We start from the raw sequence: 19,156 nt of genomic DNA, 5'->3' as shown, positions 1-19,156 counted from the left end.
AAGGGAGTTAGTTGTACAGACAGTCCGTGGCACTTACATAGTAGATAATACAGTAAGAATTATTGGCTTATAGAAACCAAGTACAGGCTACCATTTTGCCTGGTGTTACTGATTTGGACTCTGCAAGCCCAAACTTATTCAATAGAAGAAGAGCATTTTTCTGTTCTTCCAAACACTAGACTACTTTGGAACTTTTGTTTCATTCAGTAGCACCAGTCTAACCTACTATATACTGATAGAAAGTTAGAATGTATATATAGTTACAGAGCTACATCTACAGCTACATCTATATAACATTTGTGCCCAAGAGTGATTTAATTAGCTTGTATGATCAATTCTCACTGCTAACAGGTCGGATGGGTGAGTGTAGGTGACAAAGGGAGAAGGGTTACAATATCAAATTATTGCACACAAAAGCATCTTTTTTTCAGCATCACCTTGATTTATTTTCCTAGTCTTTTTTTTTTCCTCAGATGGAAAAATAATTTCATCAAGAAAACAAATATTTCTGCCAAAGCAAAATAATTTCATGTTTTAATGCTTTTCTTTTTAAACAAGTCAACATTGAACTAGGACATGCTCTGACCCCGCTCCCCTCATTTTGCTGACTAAATTTTTTTTTAAATCCATTGGCAGAAAAAAAGATATTTTCCTCATATAGGATGATCATATTTTATTGCTGCTTTGTTTAGTAGACATTTTTCTCAATTGGGAAAAAAAAGTCTAGGTGAAAAAATTACCTAACAAGAGAAGTAGTTTACATGGTCATAACATTGAAATTGCTGCCAAAAGAAAAAAAAATGTAAAAAAAGATTTAAAATGTAAAATATCACATAACTTCAAAAAACTTACCTCAGTTTTCTATCACTTATCATGTACTATAAGTCAACCTTCTAGATAGGATTATAGTCCTTTATTATAAGCCCTAGTTGTACTATGGTATACATTTTAAAAAAAGCTACTACAAAATTTTTCTTTTCTTTTTGTTTCTGCCTATTGTGTACTTAAGCTATAGATAATTTTTGAATAAAAAGCCTACGGTAGATATAAATGCAATAGTTAACTGATCCTGTTTGCTGATGTCCTTTTCATGGTCCACGGAAGGTGGCGTCTTTTAGTCCAGCATCTTCTCCTGTTTCTTGCCTTCCTTTTTCTTCTTCTTAGATTCTGCTGTGATTAAAAATAAAAGAAAGAGAAGAAAAAGCATTGCATTAGTAAGCTATGAGGGAGGGAGCCACTTGTCTTGTAAATGGCCAGGAATGAAATGATTAGATACATAGAAAAAGTACGTGTGTGTATGTGTGTGTGTGTGTGTGTGTGTGTGTGTGTGTGTGTGTGTGTGTGTGTGTGTCTGCTTTTGTGCTTTTGCCAGGAGAATGCCTATGAGCATAGGCAGGAGTAATACAGCTTACCTCCCTGTGTGAACACATATAAATGCCTGTTATCTTACTGGTTGCCCCCATTTGATAAAGAACATACTGTCTGGGGTTCCTACTTAGAAAATACAAACACAGCCAGCATCTCTGAGAGAATAAGCCAGGTCACTGCTCAATGGAGAGCTACAAATGATTTCTTAGCCCCTCACTTCCCACATTCCCTTTCCATGGAGAGTTGATAAGCATTCTTTACTGACAAACATTTTCAAAGTGCTTCCACTCCTGATTTGCCCTCTGTTTATACATTTAGCCAGCTATTCATATACGAAGGACCACCTTTGAACCCACCAAACATGGAGCTTTGACACTACAGAGACTCCTAGCCTTGGATGAAGCAAGTGGAATGTACCAACCTGGACTAAACCAGGTGAGTAAAACTATGAGGATTTAAATCAAAAGACTTTATCATTTGCCATTCAGTCATCTGCCATCTCCCTTTTCCTAAGCACAGGAGAATACAGTATAGAATAGGACATGTCAGCTTTGGCTCCAAAGATAAGAATGGTCAGCATCACCAGGCTAGCGAGCGAAAGGATATTGCTAAATGTTGCTAAAATACTTCCTCCGTTTGGTCCACAATAGTGGCAGAAATGTATGGATTTGGGGCTGGAGCCAGACTGCTGGAGTTTAAATTCTGGCTCCATCACTAGTTACTATAAGACTCTGAGAAAGTTAATTTGTGTATCTGTGTCTCAGGTTCCTCACTTGTGAACGGGCATATGAATAGTACCACTTCGTAGGGTTCATATCCAAATTCAATGAGTTGTATAAAATCCACTGAGAACAGAACATGGCACAATGACATGTGCAAATAAAGGTAAGCAGTCATCATTAGTGTGATAATAGACTAAGAACAGGAGGTAATTTCTCTGTAAGATTAATACTCTTTGTCATCACCGAGACATGTGCACTGAGCAGGTTATTGAATGTGCTAAGCAACAGAGGAATATCAGGACGCAAACAGTGGCCAGTAGGGATTAGGGCTTTGTTCATCAGATCATAGGGCATGTGTCCAAGAGGGTCATAAGGCTTATGATGAGAGGGGACATGACACCAACCACAAATGGTGTACAAAACCCAGCTTATACTTAAATAGAGCTTGAGCTTTTTCCATTCTTACCAGCTCTTCAGATAAGTTCCAAAGTCCATCATATATTAGATGAAGTAGTATTTCTGTACAAAGTAACTGTCCTAAACTTCATTTACTCAAGCTTCAAGGGTGCAACATACACAACTAGGTCAGGAGTTGCTAAACTTTTGCTAAATTGCTGCTCACAAGCATTCATTTTGTTCATGTGTATCCTCACATTTTCCCCTCTCCATACTGAAGTAACAATTTTTTATTCTTTCTATTTTTACTTGTCATCATAAAAGTCTCCCTTTTTTTAACCTATTAAAGGTGAGATGACCAGAACCTCCAAGTTTAAAGATAGCTCTAAGGTCAAAGAAGGTTTTCTCTTCAATTTCTGGACAAATAATGTCTGAACATTTAATAATTCCCACTCTTTGGTTGACATTTGAAGTAACAGCTGTATATTAAAATGGCATCCTCAGGGAATAATCTAAGATGACAACTGAAATATAACTTTGATTTCCCTTGTCTGATTTTCTCCAGATCCCTTACTGGGGAAGCCTCAGTAATTTATAATCCTCTAGCTCTCCAGTAGAGTGGATGTTTGGGGCAATAATTTGCATATTTTGGCTAGCATGTCCCTATTTCATATGTAAGTAAATGGATCCCATACCAATCAGGTGTTTGTAAAATTTTATTTCATAACACTTAAAGTTATTCTGAATATTGAACACTATTTGATCTGACTAATGTAGGTTGTTCATTTCAGGGAACACTTTGGGAATGGGAATCTCTCCTCAGTTCTCCTTGGTAAAGGCAAGAGCATATCCTCTCTCTGTTACCTGAGCCTGACATTTATTTTATATTCATCAATTAACAACTTGCTAAATACCAAGAAATCAACCAATTGCCATATAATCTGCATAATATCAATCAATTTATTTTTTTGATGCAACTGACAAGTCATCATGGCATTCCTTTGACACACTACACACCTTAAGTCCACTCTGGGTTCAATATAAATAGAAAAATGAGGAGTCCCAGTAAAAGGTAGTGGAAAGAAGGAAGTTTGTATTTGCATAAGGTCAATTTGATTTCTCACATTGTGACTTTTACGTACATTTTACTGACAAACAAAATGAGCTTTGTCACTACTTGTCTCTGTGGTCTAAAAAACTTGTGAATATCCTCTCAAGCTTTATCCTGTCTACATGAGGGTTTTTAAATAGTATCATGGAATCTATGATCAACAAAGAACTTAGGGCTTCCCTGGCGGCGCAGTGGTTGAGAGTCCGCCTGCCGATGCAGGGGACACGGGTTCGTGCCCCGGTCCGGGAAGATCCCACATGCCGCGGAGCGGCTGGGCCGGTGAGCCATGGCCGCTGGGCCTGCGCGTCCGGAACCTGTGCTCCGCAATGGGAGAGGCCACAACAGTGAGAGGCCCGCGTACCGCAATTAAAAAAACAAAAAAAAAAAGTAATACCAGCTTATATAGAAAATAAAGAAACATATGGTAAAGAAATTACCCATGGTTTCACAATATAGAGATAACACTTTTAGCAACAGGTTCTATTTATGTTTCCTTTCTATAAATATATGTAATATATAGTTTAAACTAGGAACATACTGACAGTTGATAAAGTATATTATACTAAAAGTTCTGCTGTATTCGTTTTCATGCCACTGCATATACTTTGAAACATGACCAAGTAGTATTCCTTTATGACATGCCCACCCTTATTTTTTGTAACCTTTCTTCTTTTGCTGCTCAGTTGGCGTGTCCCCACTTTCTGTTATTATGAATAATGGTGCAGTGTGTGCTTTTACAGACAAATCATTGTATGTTAAAATTCTGCCTTAGTATAAATTATTAGAAGAGGATCTACTTGATCAAAGGGCAGAATGTTTTTAAAGCTCTAGGTATATACTGGCATATTTCTTTCTTGAAAGGAAGTACCAGTTTAAATTTTTATCAGCAACCTATATGAGTCGATCACAGCAAACTCGTTCTCAAAAGGCAAATAATCAAACAGGATGCATCATCTCTTTTCCATCTATTCACAGGCCCTTTCAGAAATAGGATTGCCATGTGGATGGTACAAGTAAACACCCACTCCCATATCCAATATTAGGGAAATATGGAAGAAATAAGGTTGTGAGTGAGCATTGAAAGACATCAGTTTAAAGATTTTTTTGAACACCCTGAGAGGAAATGTTATTCTATGAAGCAGAAGAGTTGAAAATTCTGGGATAAGCTAATCTCATTTTCTGAGGAGAATGTCTTGGTTTGATTTCTTTCTTTCCCATGACCTATGGGGTAGACAGAAAACATAAAAAGAAAATGAAGAGATGAAAAGATTTGAGGGGCGCTTGAATTTTAACTGAGTCGACCTCTCTTTGCCACTGATTCAAATAAAATGGCTTTGGGTCATTAAATCGATGGGAGGAACTATTGATTAGACTAGGAAAAAAAGATCTGTACCTTCTAAGAGGTAGAATTCCTATATGAGGAAGCTATGAACACGCAGAAACGGACACTGAAGATTCAGAGGTCAAGATTAGCAGCAGACAGGGACAGCGGGAGGCGCGCCGTGGAAAGCCCTAGAGCTGACCTGCGGCGACTCAGCCAATAAATCACGAAAACTGAGCGAAGGAAAGGGATCCGATTACTGACAAACAGTAACATCGCAATGTAAGTCAGTCCAAAATCTGGAGACCACCAACACCCTTTTAATGCTTCATGAACCTATTTAAAGGAACGCACCTGTATTTAAGAATTAGCTGCCTAGTCACCTGGAAATATCTGATTCCTTGCGCCATGCCAGCTGTGTCTCAGAACTGACAACGAGGCTTGCTGACTTGTAAGTGCACAGCTCAGTGGCCCACCAGGGGCCCAGGCACTAGACGGCTTGGCTTCCCGGCGCGGCGCCATTCATTAAACTTCCCGGTACTAAGTGGCACGATACAGGAAGAACTTTCTAGATATTTAAAAATCAAAAGCATAATCTCTTAGATTTTTGTTCTTAAGATATTATTCTCGGATATGGTTCGGTCCAGCATCTGTGTCATGATTTGTTGTTTCCTCTTCGATTTCTTGTTCTGTAATGTCACTCGCTTCATTTCCTCTTTTAGGGACCCGATGCATTTACTTCTGGGATTAGGTATGGAATACATACCTACCTCTATACATACATATCCACCTGCATGTGGCTACTCAGTGCTGCCCACGTGCTGACAGCTGTTCCTTCCCTCACTGCCCACCTTCCTTTCTGCTCATCAATTCTACTTCATAACAATACCTACAACTCCCTCCCAATTATCTGCCCTTCTACACATGTTTGCTTTCTGACATCAAGTAGATGTGCATAAAAAATAGTATACATCTGTGCCTAGACACAAACAAAATATGTCTGGACTCTGAGGAACCTCTGTTCTGCCCCCATTTACTTGGAGAGGTGACTCGGCACTTAACTGCACAGCCTCCAAACAGCAAGTTCAGCCATGAGAACGGCAGTGAGTTAATGTGGACCTAACGGAAGATTTCGTGGAGGTGAGGAAATTATTCCGTCAACCACCCAAAGCAAGCTTAGTAAAAGTCCCTAAGCATGTCAGTTATTTTCCAAAGCAACTCTCGCTGGATCAGTAGATGAAGCCCTTCTCCCTTCACCCAGAGACTCCTCTTTTCAGCCTCTTTCCCTCTTGTCTCTCCGTTTCCTTTTCTTTGAAGGAAAACGTTGGGATAACTATTGGCTTCTCCAACCCATCTAGGAAGGAATCATCTCTAGGACGTGCTTCCTTTATACAGTAGACATGAGTGTGATGGGGTTACTCCCTGATCTGACCTATGTGCATGTGTGTACCAGGTAGAGAGTCACCAAGTCAAACCCCTCTTTTGAGCTCAGCACATTCACATTGTCCTTATGTATCAGCTACACCTATTCATGTGTTTGAAAATGTAAAAACAACGGAACATTTTTGTGGATTTTTCCTCTGAATTCACAAGAGAGAAGATCAGTGAAGAAAGGAATCAGAGTTGCTTCATCTGTACATCCTTTAATCCAGGGCTTTCTCACTTGTAGATAGTTACAGAAGGAAAACAAAAAGCTCTGTGCGTGTGTGTGTATGTATGCGCACACGCATGTGTGTGTGTGTGTTTGCATTCGCTTTCGGCTGCTAAATTTTGTCTTTTTCAGCTTTGGCCAAAAAAAAAGGTTTTTAAGTGCTAAATAACATTGAAGAGAGGCAAATATAGCTAAAGCGAGTGAAACTCTTCAAACAATGTGTGATTTTACATAGGTAGCTTTGGGAATGTAGGTTATGATTATGCCCGTATATTTGCGGGTACAATAGCACGCAAATCTGATACCCGTGTTAGAGACTCGGGGTATGTATGTGCTGTCATGCTTGGTGATACTGCTGGCCCTAACTCCGTCCCACGCCTCCCAGCTACTTTGCAGAACTCTAGAAGCTAGAATAGAGTGATATAATTAAATCCACGTCTCTCTCTCCCTCCCTCTCTCTCTCTCTCTCTCTCTCTCCCTCCCTCTCTGTCTCTCTGTCTCTCTCTCCCCCTCCCTCTCTCTCTCCCTCCCTCTCTCTCTCTCTCTCTCTCTCTCTCACACACACACACACACACACACACACACACACACAGCCTTAGATGGGGGAATGAATGTGTAGGTTTCTTCTGTTCAGCAAAGCATCTGCCCCTTCTTCAGTCCTAGGCCACTCTCAACACCTTACACTTCTTGACAGTGACTTCCCCACACACAGATTAACTGCCTTCTTCTACATCAGAAGCAGAAAAGAAGACCGCTTATTTCTAATATGATATTTAAATGTTTAAAAGCTTGTTTCTGCAATAATGAAGGCATAGGTAGAAAATTTACCTTATTATACAAATATTAAAATTTATATTGTAGCCCAAGTCAGAAATGAAATGTATCATTATAAACAATAAGTAATTCCCACTTAGCACATCGTTATTTTTCTATTACCATATCTGATGTTTAATATTATATAACTGGTGTTACTGGAAACTCAAATTATGATTTATGAAAAAGGGGAAAAGCTTGAACTCTAGAATATTTAAAAGCTCGGTAAGTACAGCTCAATAAATCATTTTTTATTCACTCTCAAATGAAATTTTTTGGTATGTGTGTATATATATATATATAAAAGAATCAGTTTTATATATATATTATATATATTTTATATATTTATATATATTTATTTATATATTTATATAAATTATATTTCTATAATTATATTTATATATTTATAATATATAAATATATATTTATATATATATTATATGTTATATTTATATATATATAATATATAATTACATTATATATTATATTATAAATATATATATAATATATATTTATATATATTTAAATTATATATTTATATAAATTATATTATATATTTTATATATTTATATTATAAATATAAATTATATTATATATTTTATATATTTATTTATATATATTTATATATATATGAATCAGTCATTATGGGCTGAATTATGTCCCCCTCAAAAATTCATGTTAAATTCCTAACCCCGATACCTCAGAGTGTGAACATATTTGGAGACAAGGGTCTTTACAGAGGTAATTCAGTTAAAATGAGGTCATTGGAGTGGGCCCTAAGGAAATTTGGACACAGATATGCACAGAGGGAAAACGATGTGAAGGCACAGGGAGAGGACAGCCATCTATGAACCAAGAAAAGAGGCCTGGAATAGACCCTTCCCTCATGGCGTTCAGATGGAACCAACCCTCCTGAAACCTTGATCTCAGATTTCTAGCCTCCAGAACTGTGAAAAAATTAATTTCTGTTGTTTACGGTACTTTGTTACAGCAGTGAACTAGACTTCACACTAGTTTTCATTTTTGTATATCCTTCGGATCACCCTCATTAGCTGTAGAGATGCAAAATATACGTGTTTATTCTTATGTTTTAAAAAAATCTGTTCCCCACATTTTAAATAACATCATTTGAATATGTGACTTTGGCACTGCACAATCTAGGACTTGATGCTCATTAATGGTTTCACAATGCTCTCTGCATTAATCCACTCACCTGTCTCCACCCTTGGCCTGCAGATTTCCAGCAGGTGAGCTACGTTTCCCCATTACTTGATTCCTTCCACCCCCATCCACCCAACGCCCTGTCTACAGCAGCAGCAGCGGTTAGATCTGAGGAGATTCCTGTCGACTTCTCTACATTTTTTTAGACAGCAGCCTTCACAGCAGCTTAATTTATTACTCTTGTGCATCTGGGCAAAGACCTGAAAATAAAGTTGTCCTGTTTTCTGTGGAATGAAAATAATTCCTGCAATTATTTTTGCCTTGCGAAAGCGAGTGCTGTGAACGCGTGAGCCTGCGGCAAAGAGCTCTGGGCCTTGCCCCCTGTGTGACCCAGAAGGAGGACACCAGAAAAATGTTTACCTGCTTCCTGCTCTCTGGATTTCTGATGAGCTCTCTACAGATACTGTTCTTTCCTCCTGAAAAAGTCTTCTTTTCTCTTCCCTGTCTGTGCGCTGAGCAACAGCCAGCCCGCTTTGATTTCCCTGTAGGTTCCTGAAGGCTTTGCATCAGGACCGAGCTGGCTGGAGTCACGGAGAGCGTGCAGAGTTATCTCTGCTAGCAGCACTTGTCACCAGGACACCGGCGCCATGGATCCTGGGGAAGCACCAGCATCTCTACGAATCTCACAGTGGAGAGAAGGTAGCCCTGAATCCAGCCCTGGGTCAAGCCTTGGAGGCCACTGAGTGTAACAGGGTGCATTGCACTGCTGTGTCTTACTCTGGAGGAACTCAACCCCTTTAGAGGACCCCAGCTTGAGAATTGCAGCACTAAAAGTTATCATTTGCTCCCATCCAATCATTACACAAAGACAAGCTTGAGTCAAAAATTATCTGACATGACTCAATCGTAAATGACCCCAAACACGCTTATACCGATGTTTTAGAATTATCGTTAAAACAGAAACCAAAACTATTCATTTATTTTACAATACCCAAAGAGATCCCATAGGAGGCACTCAGTTTAGGAAGAACTGGTATAATAGAAAAGAACTCTGGACACAGTCCTGACTTTAAGTTCAAGCCTGACCCCTCACTGGCTAGTGACCTTGTGCAAGTTGCAACCTTAGTGTCCTCCTTTGTAAAATGCGAGCCAAACTCCTTGGGGCTTTGGTGGGGACCAAGTGAGACAATGCATGCTAAGGGCTTAGAATAGTGCCTGTCACGTTGTAAATACTCAATAAATAGCAACTACTTTTGTGATGCTCAAGAAATGCTGATGATAATAGCTAAAACCTAAAACACAAAGCAAAAGTTAGAAAGGAGGAATGCAGAAGCTTCAGGGGGAAATAAAAAGAAGGTCTCTCAACCCAGTATCTAATTAGTGCAAACATTGTTCTGTTACGCAGCCTTCCTTGATGCTAATTATTACATAGCTGTTTTGTGTGTGCACAGCTAATGAGCCTCTGAGCATGGAATTTGCCAAGGGAGGTGGAAGCAGACACACAGCATGAAGTAAACTCTACAAACATTTATAGTTCCTGGTCCTCACGTCTGTCCCAGCCATTAGAAACAAAAATTTTTTAATAAGGATGGGAGTAAAACACCCAGGTGACTCTTCTTCCGGGTGAGTGTCCTGTGCTTTAACTGTGATTTCTCTATGCATTTTTGGGCAGCCAATGAATGAATGATGTGCTCTAGCGAGCCAGACCAGGACAGTTTAGTTGGACACATCATTCATTCATCAAGTCGGTACTATACGTTGAGCTCCTCTCAGGGACTAGGGACATGAGATGTGGTAACTTGCAAAGGGGCATGGGTTGTGGCTCCTGACCTCAGGAGGTTCAGGGTAGGGCAAGGCAGACATGCACTCACGGCAGAGGCAGGGATGAAAGTCTTATCAGAGGAGCCAGCCCTCGGAGAAAAGGCAGCGACTCAAGGCTCGGGAAGGGCAGTCTGGCAAGTCTCATATTGATCTCTTTTCTAATCCTTGAACAAAACAAGCTCTTTTTGGCCTCAGGACTTTGAACTTCCCCTTGTTTCATTTAGAACATTAGTATGGCTAGCTGCTCTATGTCTTCAGGTCCAAGTTCAAAAGTTACCTCTCAAAGGAGCTTTCCCCAGTTACTCTGTCTAACTTAGCCCCCTTCCCTTTTGGTCACTCTGACAGTTGGCTCTTTAGATTTTAAGACCACTTACTCTAATATGTAGTTCTAATTTTAATTACTAGTTATTTATTTTGGTCACTATTATCTACCCACCACCACCACTAGAACATAGCAGTAAGAGGGAAGGAAACTTGTTTAATATCAGTAGCACCTAACATACAACCTTTACCACTGTAGGCTCTTAATAGATTTTATAAATAAATGACTAAATTGGAAACAATGCCAAAGGACAGCATGCTGCTCTCTTTCATAGCCTTTGTACTCTGAGCAGTACATTGGGATTTATCCTCCTGATTTTCCTATTGCACTATAGGTCCATATAGGTCACTGATTTATCCCTGGTGCTAACTCTAGCCTATAGAACCCACTCCATAAATACTTGCTCAATGAACGAGCTGGGTTTTACAGAATGAAATGTATGAAGTATAGAAGAAGGAGAACAAGTTCCAGGTTTCTACAACCATAGGTGCAGAGAAATGGACATATAAGAGTTCATGGCCCGTTCGGCCGTCGCTGGGAGTTTGATGTGGCTGAGGCAGAGTATACGGGCAACGCCAGGAACAAGGATCCAGCAGGGGCCAAACTGGATGATCACGTCCTGCTAACGAGCCAGGATCTGATTCTGTTGCTGGTGGAAGTGAGGATAAAAGAGGGATTTTAGGAAGAATAAGTGGGTCTGAAATTCATTACCTTTCTTAGATAAGAAACTGAGATGCCCATGTTGAATAGATACAGGGGTAGGAGCTGTACATAATGCAGGAGATCTAGAGTCAGGCTGCCTTGTATTTAAGTCCTGGCTCCTCTGCCTATTAGCTGTATCACCTTACGCTAGGCATCTCACTTCTCTAAGCCATAGTTTCCTTATACATAAAATTGGGGATGATCATAGTAACTGTTTCACAGAGTTTTTGTGAATATTCAATGACACAGTGTATGAGCGATGTACCCAGCTATAATCAAAACCTACTAGGCTCTCATGAAATATTAACTATAATTACTATCATTGTAATCACCATAATTCTTTTGCCTGAAAAGGTGCTGAGGGAAACGCCCACCTCAAGAAATCCATTTGGAAGGAAGGAAACAGTCTGAAAAATATTGCACATTTATCAGGCATTTTTACATAAATGACTTCATCTTTACAATAGTGCTATGAGATATTCATTGAAGACTTTAGTTTACAGAAGACAAAACAGATATTCTAATAAGAAAGTTGCAGAATTAGATTTTCTCACTTCAAGAACAGTATCATGGATGGGAAATAAAATAGACATTCGAAGATTTCCACAAGCAGAATAAAAAAGAAATGAAAACCTTGAGGCCAAACTGAATAAGAGTGTTTCCCTCTGATCAAAAAGAACAAAATCCCCATAAGATGCCCCAGGCTGCCTCTTTCTGGTCAAACGCAAGGGCAGCAGCCATCAACCCCGTCAGGGGTCTTAGAGGGGAGGGAGCGCGTTCCAGGCTGGCCTACAGTGGGATTCTGTGCCTTCACCTCTCTCAACACAGTTAAAAGTCTCTCAGCCTAGCAAAGCTCATCCACAGAGGGCTGCATGCTCATTCCCAAGGGATGTCAGAGCCCAGAAAATAGAAAGAAATGTTGGGGAGCATCTTTTATCTTTAAAAGAACTAACAAAAGAATCTACTTAGCGGGAGAGAATTGAGAATGCTGGGAATATCACTTTACTGACCCCCTTTCCCATTTAATGATCAGTTGCTAAACGCTGTGTCCTGCACACAGCTGAATCTCACACTTAAATGGTTGCTGTCCTTTTGATCTTCAAAGATGAATTGCCAAACCTGAGAGGGCTAGGAAATCATCCAAAAAGAGAGAGCAGCGACATGGCAAAACTTCTAGAAATAGCTGGGAAGAACTAAAAGGAATTAGGGTTATCGAGAGCAGGCAAGTTTAACAAGGACTTGGTACCAGCAGAGCATGAATTGGTGGACAGGACAGCAAGAGGGATTAACACTGTTGCCTGGACCACCTGTGCACAGACGTCCATCCATGTGCTTCTCCCTCTGCCCACCCCAGAAACCATTTGTGAATACCCTTCTGTCAGGCAAACTTGGAAGCAGATATATGCCAAGCTGGCCTGTCAGTATCAAAAGGAGTTTCACAATACTTCACAGTATTTATGTATCTTGTTTATAAAGCAACTAATAATTTCCAGGTCAATGATAGCTCAAGATTCTAGAACGATCCAAGATGATCATTAGCCTGTATCATTTGTGGCACCTATAGGAAAAATCTCAGTTCACCTAGGTGCCTTCCACACAAGCCCCCACCTGGGCCTCATCTTTGACTCTGCACTCTGGTGATCGCTACCAGCAGCCCGCTCCCCTGGGCTGTACCTGCTCCCACAGACAGCACTGCCTGCAGGACCACAGCTTCCCCACAGAAGGGCCCATCCTGAGTCCCATTCAGCTCGGCCATCTTCTAATTCTACAGTGAGTCCATCCTCCAGGGGGACCACTGAGAAACACTTGTGGCTTGGAGAACAGTTATTTGCCCTCCGAAGGGTTCTCTGCTCTGATCTTTGATATAGCACTGTCAGCCCAGACTGGCCACAGCTCAGTTATTCCTGTGCATTATTTTCAAACTGAAAAGACTGAAATGACTCAACAAAGAATGACTGGTGGTTCCAAGAAGGAAAGACCTAACTCTCTCTACAGCTGGGTACTCAACTGGTCCAATATGATTACTCCGGGCAGCTTTCTCTCCAAGAAATGTCATCAGTGCCTCTTCTAGCCCCACAGGAGAGAGGGGTAGGTCTGATGATATACTCCAACACATACTCCCTGAAGGATCACTTACTAAAGAGCAATTCAAATCCCTTTCAGCTTCTCTTCTCATACTTACAGGCAGAGTTTGGAAAGTTATAGACATTTCCCAGACGCTCTTACAACAGAATTTTATATGTGACCCACTTTCTACCATGCAGGCACTCTTAAATGAGTCTTAGAGGGAGAAGTGAACAAGTAGAAAATAAGGCCAAATTTGGGGATATTGGACATTTTGGCAAGAAAAGAGGTGGACGTGTCTGGTTTTAGGGGTACAGGGAAGGTGAAGTTTCCAGTGTCCAATTCTTAGTATTATATGTGCTGAGCAGTGGGTAATTTCAGCAAGAGGGTCTCTGCTATATCAGTCACGTATGGTGTGATTAGACATTTCTCTTGAATCTTTTGCCTTCTCTGCTGTATTGATGGATCCAAGTCAAATCCTCTGGCCCTTGTAGAGATTCTGCGAGCGATATAATACTCTTCAATCAACCCCTTTCTGCTTCATTAGTTAGAAAAGATCTTGCTGCGGCTAAAAACTCTGACAGGTACGGGATTTTCTTAATGAAAAATTTAAATTAATGCTCTCAATCTCTTTTCCTAAGAAATTAAAATCTCAAGAGCCCACACAATTGCTCACCAATTTCTCCCTGCCGGATTCTGGCAGCAATTAAGCAAATTCCAGTTGTAACCTTTCAGTCAATCAATGACCTTCCCCAGAGCAATCTGTCCCCATCCCCAGGAAAGCTACATTCCAATTTTGCATCTTTCAATTCTTATGTCTACATTAGAATATCAGTAGTCTCCCTTCTTCTGTGTATATAATATAGAAGTGAAAGACTAAAACCTCTCTTCAGATTAAGTGGGATTCCAACACAAGAGAACCTTTAGATAAGGATTTCCAAACTGATATCTGGTATCACTGAAAGTGTGGACCAAGGCTAGAGAATAGAGTTTGTACAATATTGACACAGCCATAGGAAGGACCACTTCTTTACCTCAAAAGGTAATGCTGTTAGAATGGAGTGTAATGAATTTTAAGACAATTTTTAACCAAAGCAAGTGAGATATTTAGTAATTTCCCAAAGTTTAGATGGCAATTCTAGATATTAAGCGCCTCCTCTCCCCAAGCATGTCTTTTCTGTTTCCCAGTACTTTATTTTATTTTAATTGGAGTATAATTGTTTTACAATGTTGTGTTAGTTTCTGCTATACGATGAAATGAATCAGCTCTATGTATACATATCTCCCCTCCCTCTTGGACCTCCCTCCCATTCCCCCCCCCCACCATCCCGTCCATATAGGTCATCACAGAGTACTGAGCTGAGCTCCCTGTGCTATACTGCAGGTTCCCACTAGCTATCTGTTTTACACATGGTAGTGTATTTATGTCAAAACTAATCTCCCAATTCATCCCACCCTCCCCCTCTCCCCCTGTGTCCATGCGTCAGTTCTCTCCTCTCCCCAAGCAAGTCTTTTAATCTTTTAGCCTTGTTAATAATCAAGTCACAACGATTATTCCCCAAGGGGCATGTTGTCCCATCTTTCCTCAATTTCATGCTGGGTTGTCACAGCCTTACCAACATCTTTCTATTCCATTCTAAAATTTAAAAAGCATGTTTTTCACACTGAAAATCATGCAGTTTGCATATTGATCCACTACCATTTCCCAAAACAAGAGGCCAGTAACTGAGCAAAAGAGTTTTATAAAACAAAAAAAAAAACCAGACAAAAAAATCCCAGAACCTGATGATGTGTTTCATGAGAAGGATAATGATGTGTGGCGAAAAAAAGGTACATGCTAGCTATAAGGTCGGTGACTGGGTTTAAAAAGGCAGAATAATGATGTCAAAAGAGCACAAAGCCTGGAACTGATTCTGCTACTCAACAATAGGGGGACTTGGATGAATCACTGATTTTTTTTGTCCTCACTTGTTACATGAGGGTCCCATCAATCACAGGCAAGGTCCCCAGATGCTCTACCGTGTAATGAGTCTAGGAATTGAGATTTATCTAATACTACCAGAGTTTCATGAGTTTGTAAAACCTAGTGGCAGCACAGTGCGATTGAAAAGTGGGTCTTCTGAGTCAGTCTGACTTTGAATTTGAATCCTGGTTTCAACACTTACAAGCTGTGAAACCTCGGGCAAGTTGCTTAACCTCTCTGAGCCTGTGTTTTCTTATATATAAAGTAGGATAAATAAAATACACTACATAGTGTTGCTTTGAAGCTTAAATTAAGCTTCAAGTTAAATTAACTGATGAGGTAAAAAGGAAAGAAATTGGGTGATTTGTAGAGACGTGGATGGACCTTGAGACTGGCCTTCAGAGTGAAGTAAGTCAGAAAGAGAAAAACAAATATCGTATATTAACGCATATATGTGGAATCTAGAAGAATGGTACAGATGAACTGGTTTGCAAGGAGGAAATAGAGACACAGAAGTAAAGAATAAACGTATGGACACAAAGGGGTGAAGGAGGGGTGGGATGAATTGGGAGATTGGGATTGACATATATGCACTAAGACGTATAAAATAGATCCCTAATGAGAACCCACTGTATAGCACAGAGAACTCCACTTCGCTGTACAGTAGAAACTAACACAACATTGTAAAACAACTATATCCCAATAAAAGAAATAATAAAATAAAATAAATTAAATGATGAGGAGTGCCTATGACAGTGCCCGAGTCAAAATTAGCGGGTTCCCTACCTCCCTCTGTCTTTTTCATGTCCTGAGCTAAAATAGGAGAAAGCATTGATGACTTATTCTTTCCTGAATAAAGGAAGAAACTAATTTATTATTGTATAACTTTGAGAAAAATTTGCTTAAATGACTTCTTTACTACAGCTTCCACCAGTCTTTGGTGGATCTAGTGTACAAAACCTTTTTCTCCTCTTTTAGCATTTATTTATTTTACAAATATTTATTCAGCACTTAACTATGTGCTGCTCCGTGTTCCAAGCAAAAGGGATACAGTGGAGAACAAAATAGACCAGGTCCCCATCCTCCTGAAACTTATGCTCTGGGAGATGTCTTTCATAACAGTTTTAGAAATAATGTCCTAGAAATTGTCTTCTTCCATTTGGGCATCATCCTGCACGTCAGTACTGGGCTTTACAAACCTCACCTTCTCCTCTTTCAAAGGAAAATAAACTCATGGAGGTTACCTTATACTCATATGAGATTAAGTGAGAAATCTGCAGGGTATAAAAGAGAACATGAATTTAGAGTCAACCAAATGTGGACTCTGTCATTTATTAGAGACGTAACCCTGGGCAAATATTGAATAAATTAACCAGGGTTCCTCAGTTTCCTTCATACCACTATTTACTTGCAAGGAAATATGGAATTTTTATGAGATAATATATGTAAAACACTTAAAGCAAGGCGTGAGATTAGAAACAGAACAATACTAATCATAATGGAGATTCCATCTTATTACTTGTTTTTCCATTGATCAGAAATAAAGGAGCTATCTTAAGTGCAGAAGTTCACACAGGGAAAGCTGTAATATCCATTCATGATTATTTGAGAAAAATGGTATAAATATATATGAAACCCACACATGCCACCTGTTACATTTTACTTAAACCAGGAAACATATGTCATGGAAAGTGTGAGTGAATCCCATTAAGAAAATCTTCTATCTGACATGTCTCCCTAGCTCAACTCGTAGGATAAGATATTCTTTGTGCAGAGTTCCTGGTGCCAAAACAGGATTCATAGAACCCTCCACTGTTGAGAGGGAAAAGGTTAGTTTTAACAAAGGTATGTTATGCACAAAAAGAAGAGTACATTTTAATGACCTACGAAATGCATAACTGGTAATGTTGTGAAATACAGACCTCAGGGTAATTCCATTTTCAATTAATTATCTACCTTAATTTTTGACATAAAAAATTACAGACTGTCTACACGCTTGAAATATTTTTACCACTATTTTTCAAGCCTGAATCAGACTTTTAACCTTCATTACATATCACTAAATGGGAAATGTAAAACGGTGAACTATTTACCAGTCCAATTAAAAAGGAGCCACACTTAATGTGTTTATCAAATATCCTGAGGAGTCTTTTTTAATCACGTTCCCATTTTGTCCGATATATTCCAAGCTTTTCAACATTCTCCATGTTCACCCAGCCCCACCATCAGCCACCACCTGCTTAATCACGATCCCATTTTTTTTCCTCCCCATCCATTAAGCTGCAGTTTCTCTCACCGCAGGAGAGAACAAGGATGGCATGTGTGCTTGTGTGTGTGTGTGTGTGTGTGTGTGTGTGTGTGTCTATGAATTTCACACTAGAGCAGTAAGTCTCAATTTTAGTTGACACTGAAATCTCCTAAAGAACATTTTAATTTTCAAAATGACTGATGCTGATTTAGTTGGTCTGGGTTATACTTGGGTACTGGGACTTTTATAAGTTCCCATAGAAAATTGTGTGTGCAGCCCAGGTTGAGAACCACTGGACTGGAACATAGAGACGTCTTCAATCCCTTTTCTTTTCCCACTCTATATTTATGCTGAAGATGTTGGTTCTCTGACTAGGTTAAAAATCAATTACTTTGAAAACTGTATCTGTTAGTTCTTCCACTTTGGGGACTATCTCACTGAATAGATAAGGCCACTGATTTCCATTAGATCTGTATAGTTGCCTCCAGATGAGCGACATTTGTACAGCTGGCACACGAACTCAGTGCACTGACCCTAGCCCCACGTCATGCCTTCCAAATATGCACTACAATCAGCAGAGGCTTCCATGCTCTGGAAAGAGCAGCCTGAATCCTAGACATTCACCTGCAGGTCCACCCTGCTTCTAGCCATCCTGAAGTTGGAGGTAACCATTTCTATGGACCACCTCATCAGAGGCTAAAAGAGTGAGGCCTGTGAAAGGGGTCCTTCCTGACCATCAGTGGCAAGTCAGCCAATCCTCCCCAGTTTCTGGGGATATTCTTATATTCATTTATTATGGATTTCATCTTCATTTTTCTGAGTTTCTCCTTATAATTAATCTAGCTCGTATGAATTTTCAGGTCCATTTTAGAATCAAAAATGAGCAAAGGCCAAGGAGATATTTTAATGCAGAGTTCACTGAGGCCCACTGTATTCATTTGCTAGGGCTGCCATACACCGAACCAAAGAGTACGTGGCTTAAATAATAGAAACTGATTTTCTCACAGTTCTGGAGGCTAGAAGTCCAAAATCGAGATGTCAGCAGGGCTGATTTCTTCTGAGGCCTTGCTCACTGGCTTGTAGATGGCTGTCTTCTCCCTGTGTCTTCACATGGTCTTCCTTGTGTGTCCGTATGTGTCCTAATCTCCTCTTCTTATATGCCAGTCATATTGGAATAGGCCCACCCGTATGACTTCATTTAACTCTAATCTCCTCTTTAAAGGCTCTATCTCCACATACAGTCACATTCTGAGGTGCTGTGGGTTAGGACTTCAACATTTGAATTTTGGGGGAAATAACTCAGCCCATACAACAATGAAATAAAAGAGTTTAACACCTCTTTGTCTTCCCTCAGCTGGGATTCTATTCGTATGAAACCATGGCCGTGATAATTGGTTTGGTTTACTTTCTCCAGCATGAGAGCAGAGTCTGACTGTCTGGGAATGGATAGAAAGATAGCTCTGTGTAATTCTGAAATTCCATGATAAATGTAG

General features: G+C 39.8%; 1 protein-coding gene across 2 annotated transcripts in view; it reads right to left on the bottom strand.

The window, feature by feature from the left end:
* Positions 1 to 405: 405 nt before the first annotated feature.
* The window catches only part of PTN (pleiotrophin), a 96,862-nt gene continuing 78,111 nt past the window's right edge, over positions 406 to 19,156 (bottom strand). Inside the window, exon 5 of one of the 2 annotated variants that reach the window (XM_030853932.2) lies at positions 406 to 1,167. In XM_030853932.2, the coding sequence (XP_030709792.1) occupies positions 1,115 to 1,167 (53 nt within the window). In that variant the 3' untranslated portion in view covers positions 406 to 1,114. Of the gene's footprint in view, positions 1,171 to 19,156 lie in introns of both variants that reach the window. The other variant, XM_030853931.2, reaches the window with a different exon arrangement.

Source organism: Globicephala melas, chromosome 9, assembly GCF_963455315.2.
Source record: "Globicephala melas chromosome 9, mGloMel1.2, whole genome shotgun sequence".
In the NCBI taxonomy this organism is placed as follows: Eukaryota; Metazoa; Chordata; class Mammalia; order Artiodactyla; family Delphinidae; genus Globicephala; species Globicephala melas.
The sequence above is the reverse complement of the archived record's forward strand: the minus strand, read 5'-3'. Positions and strand labels throughout refer to the sequence as shown.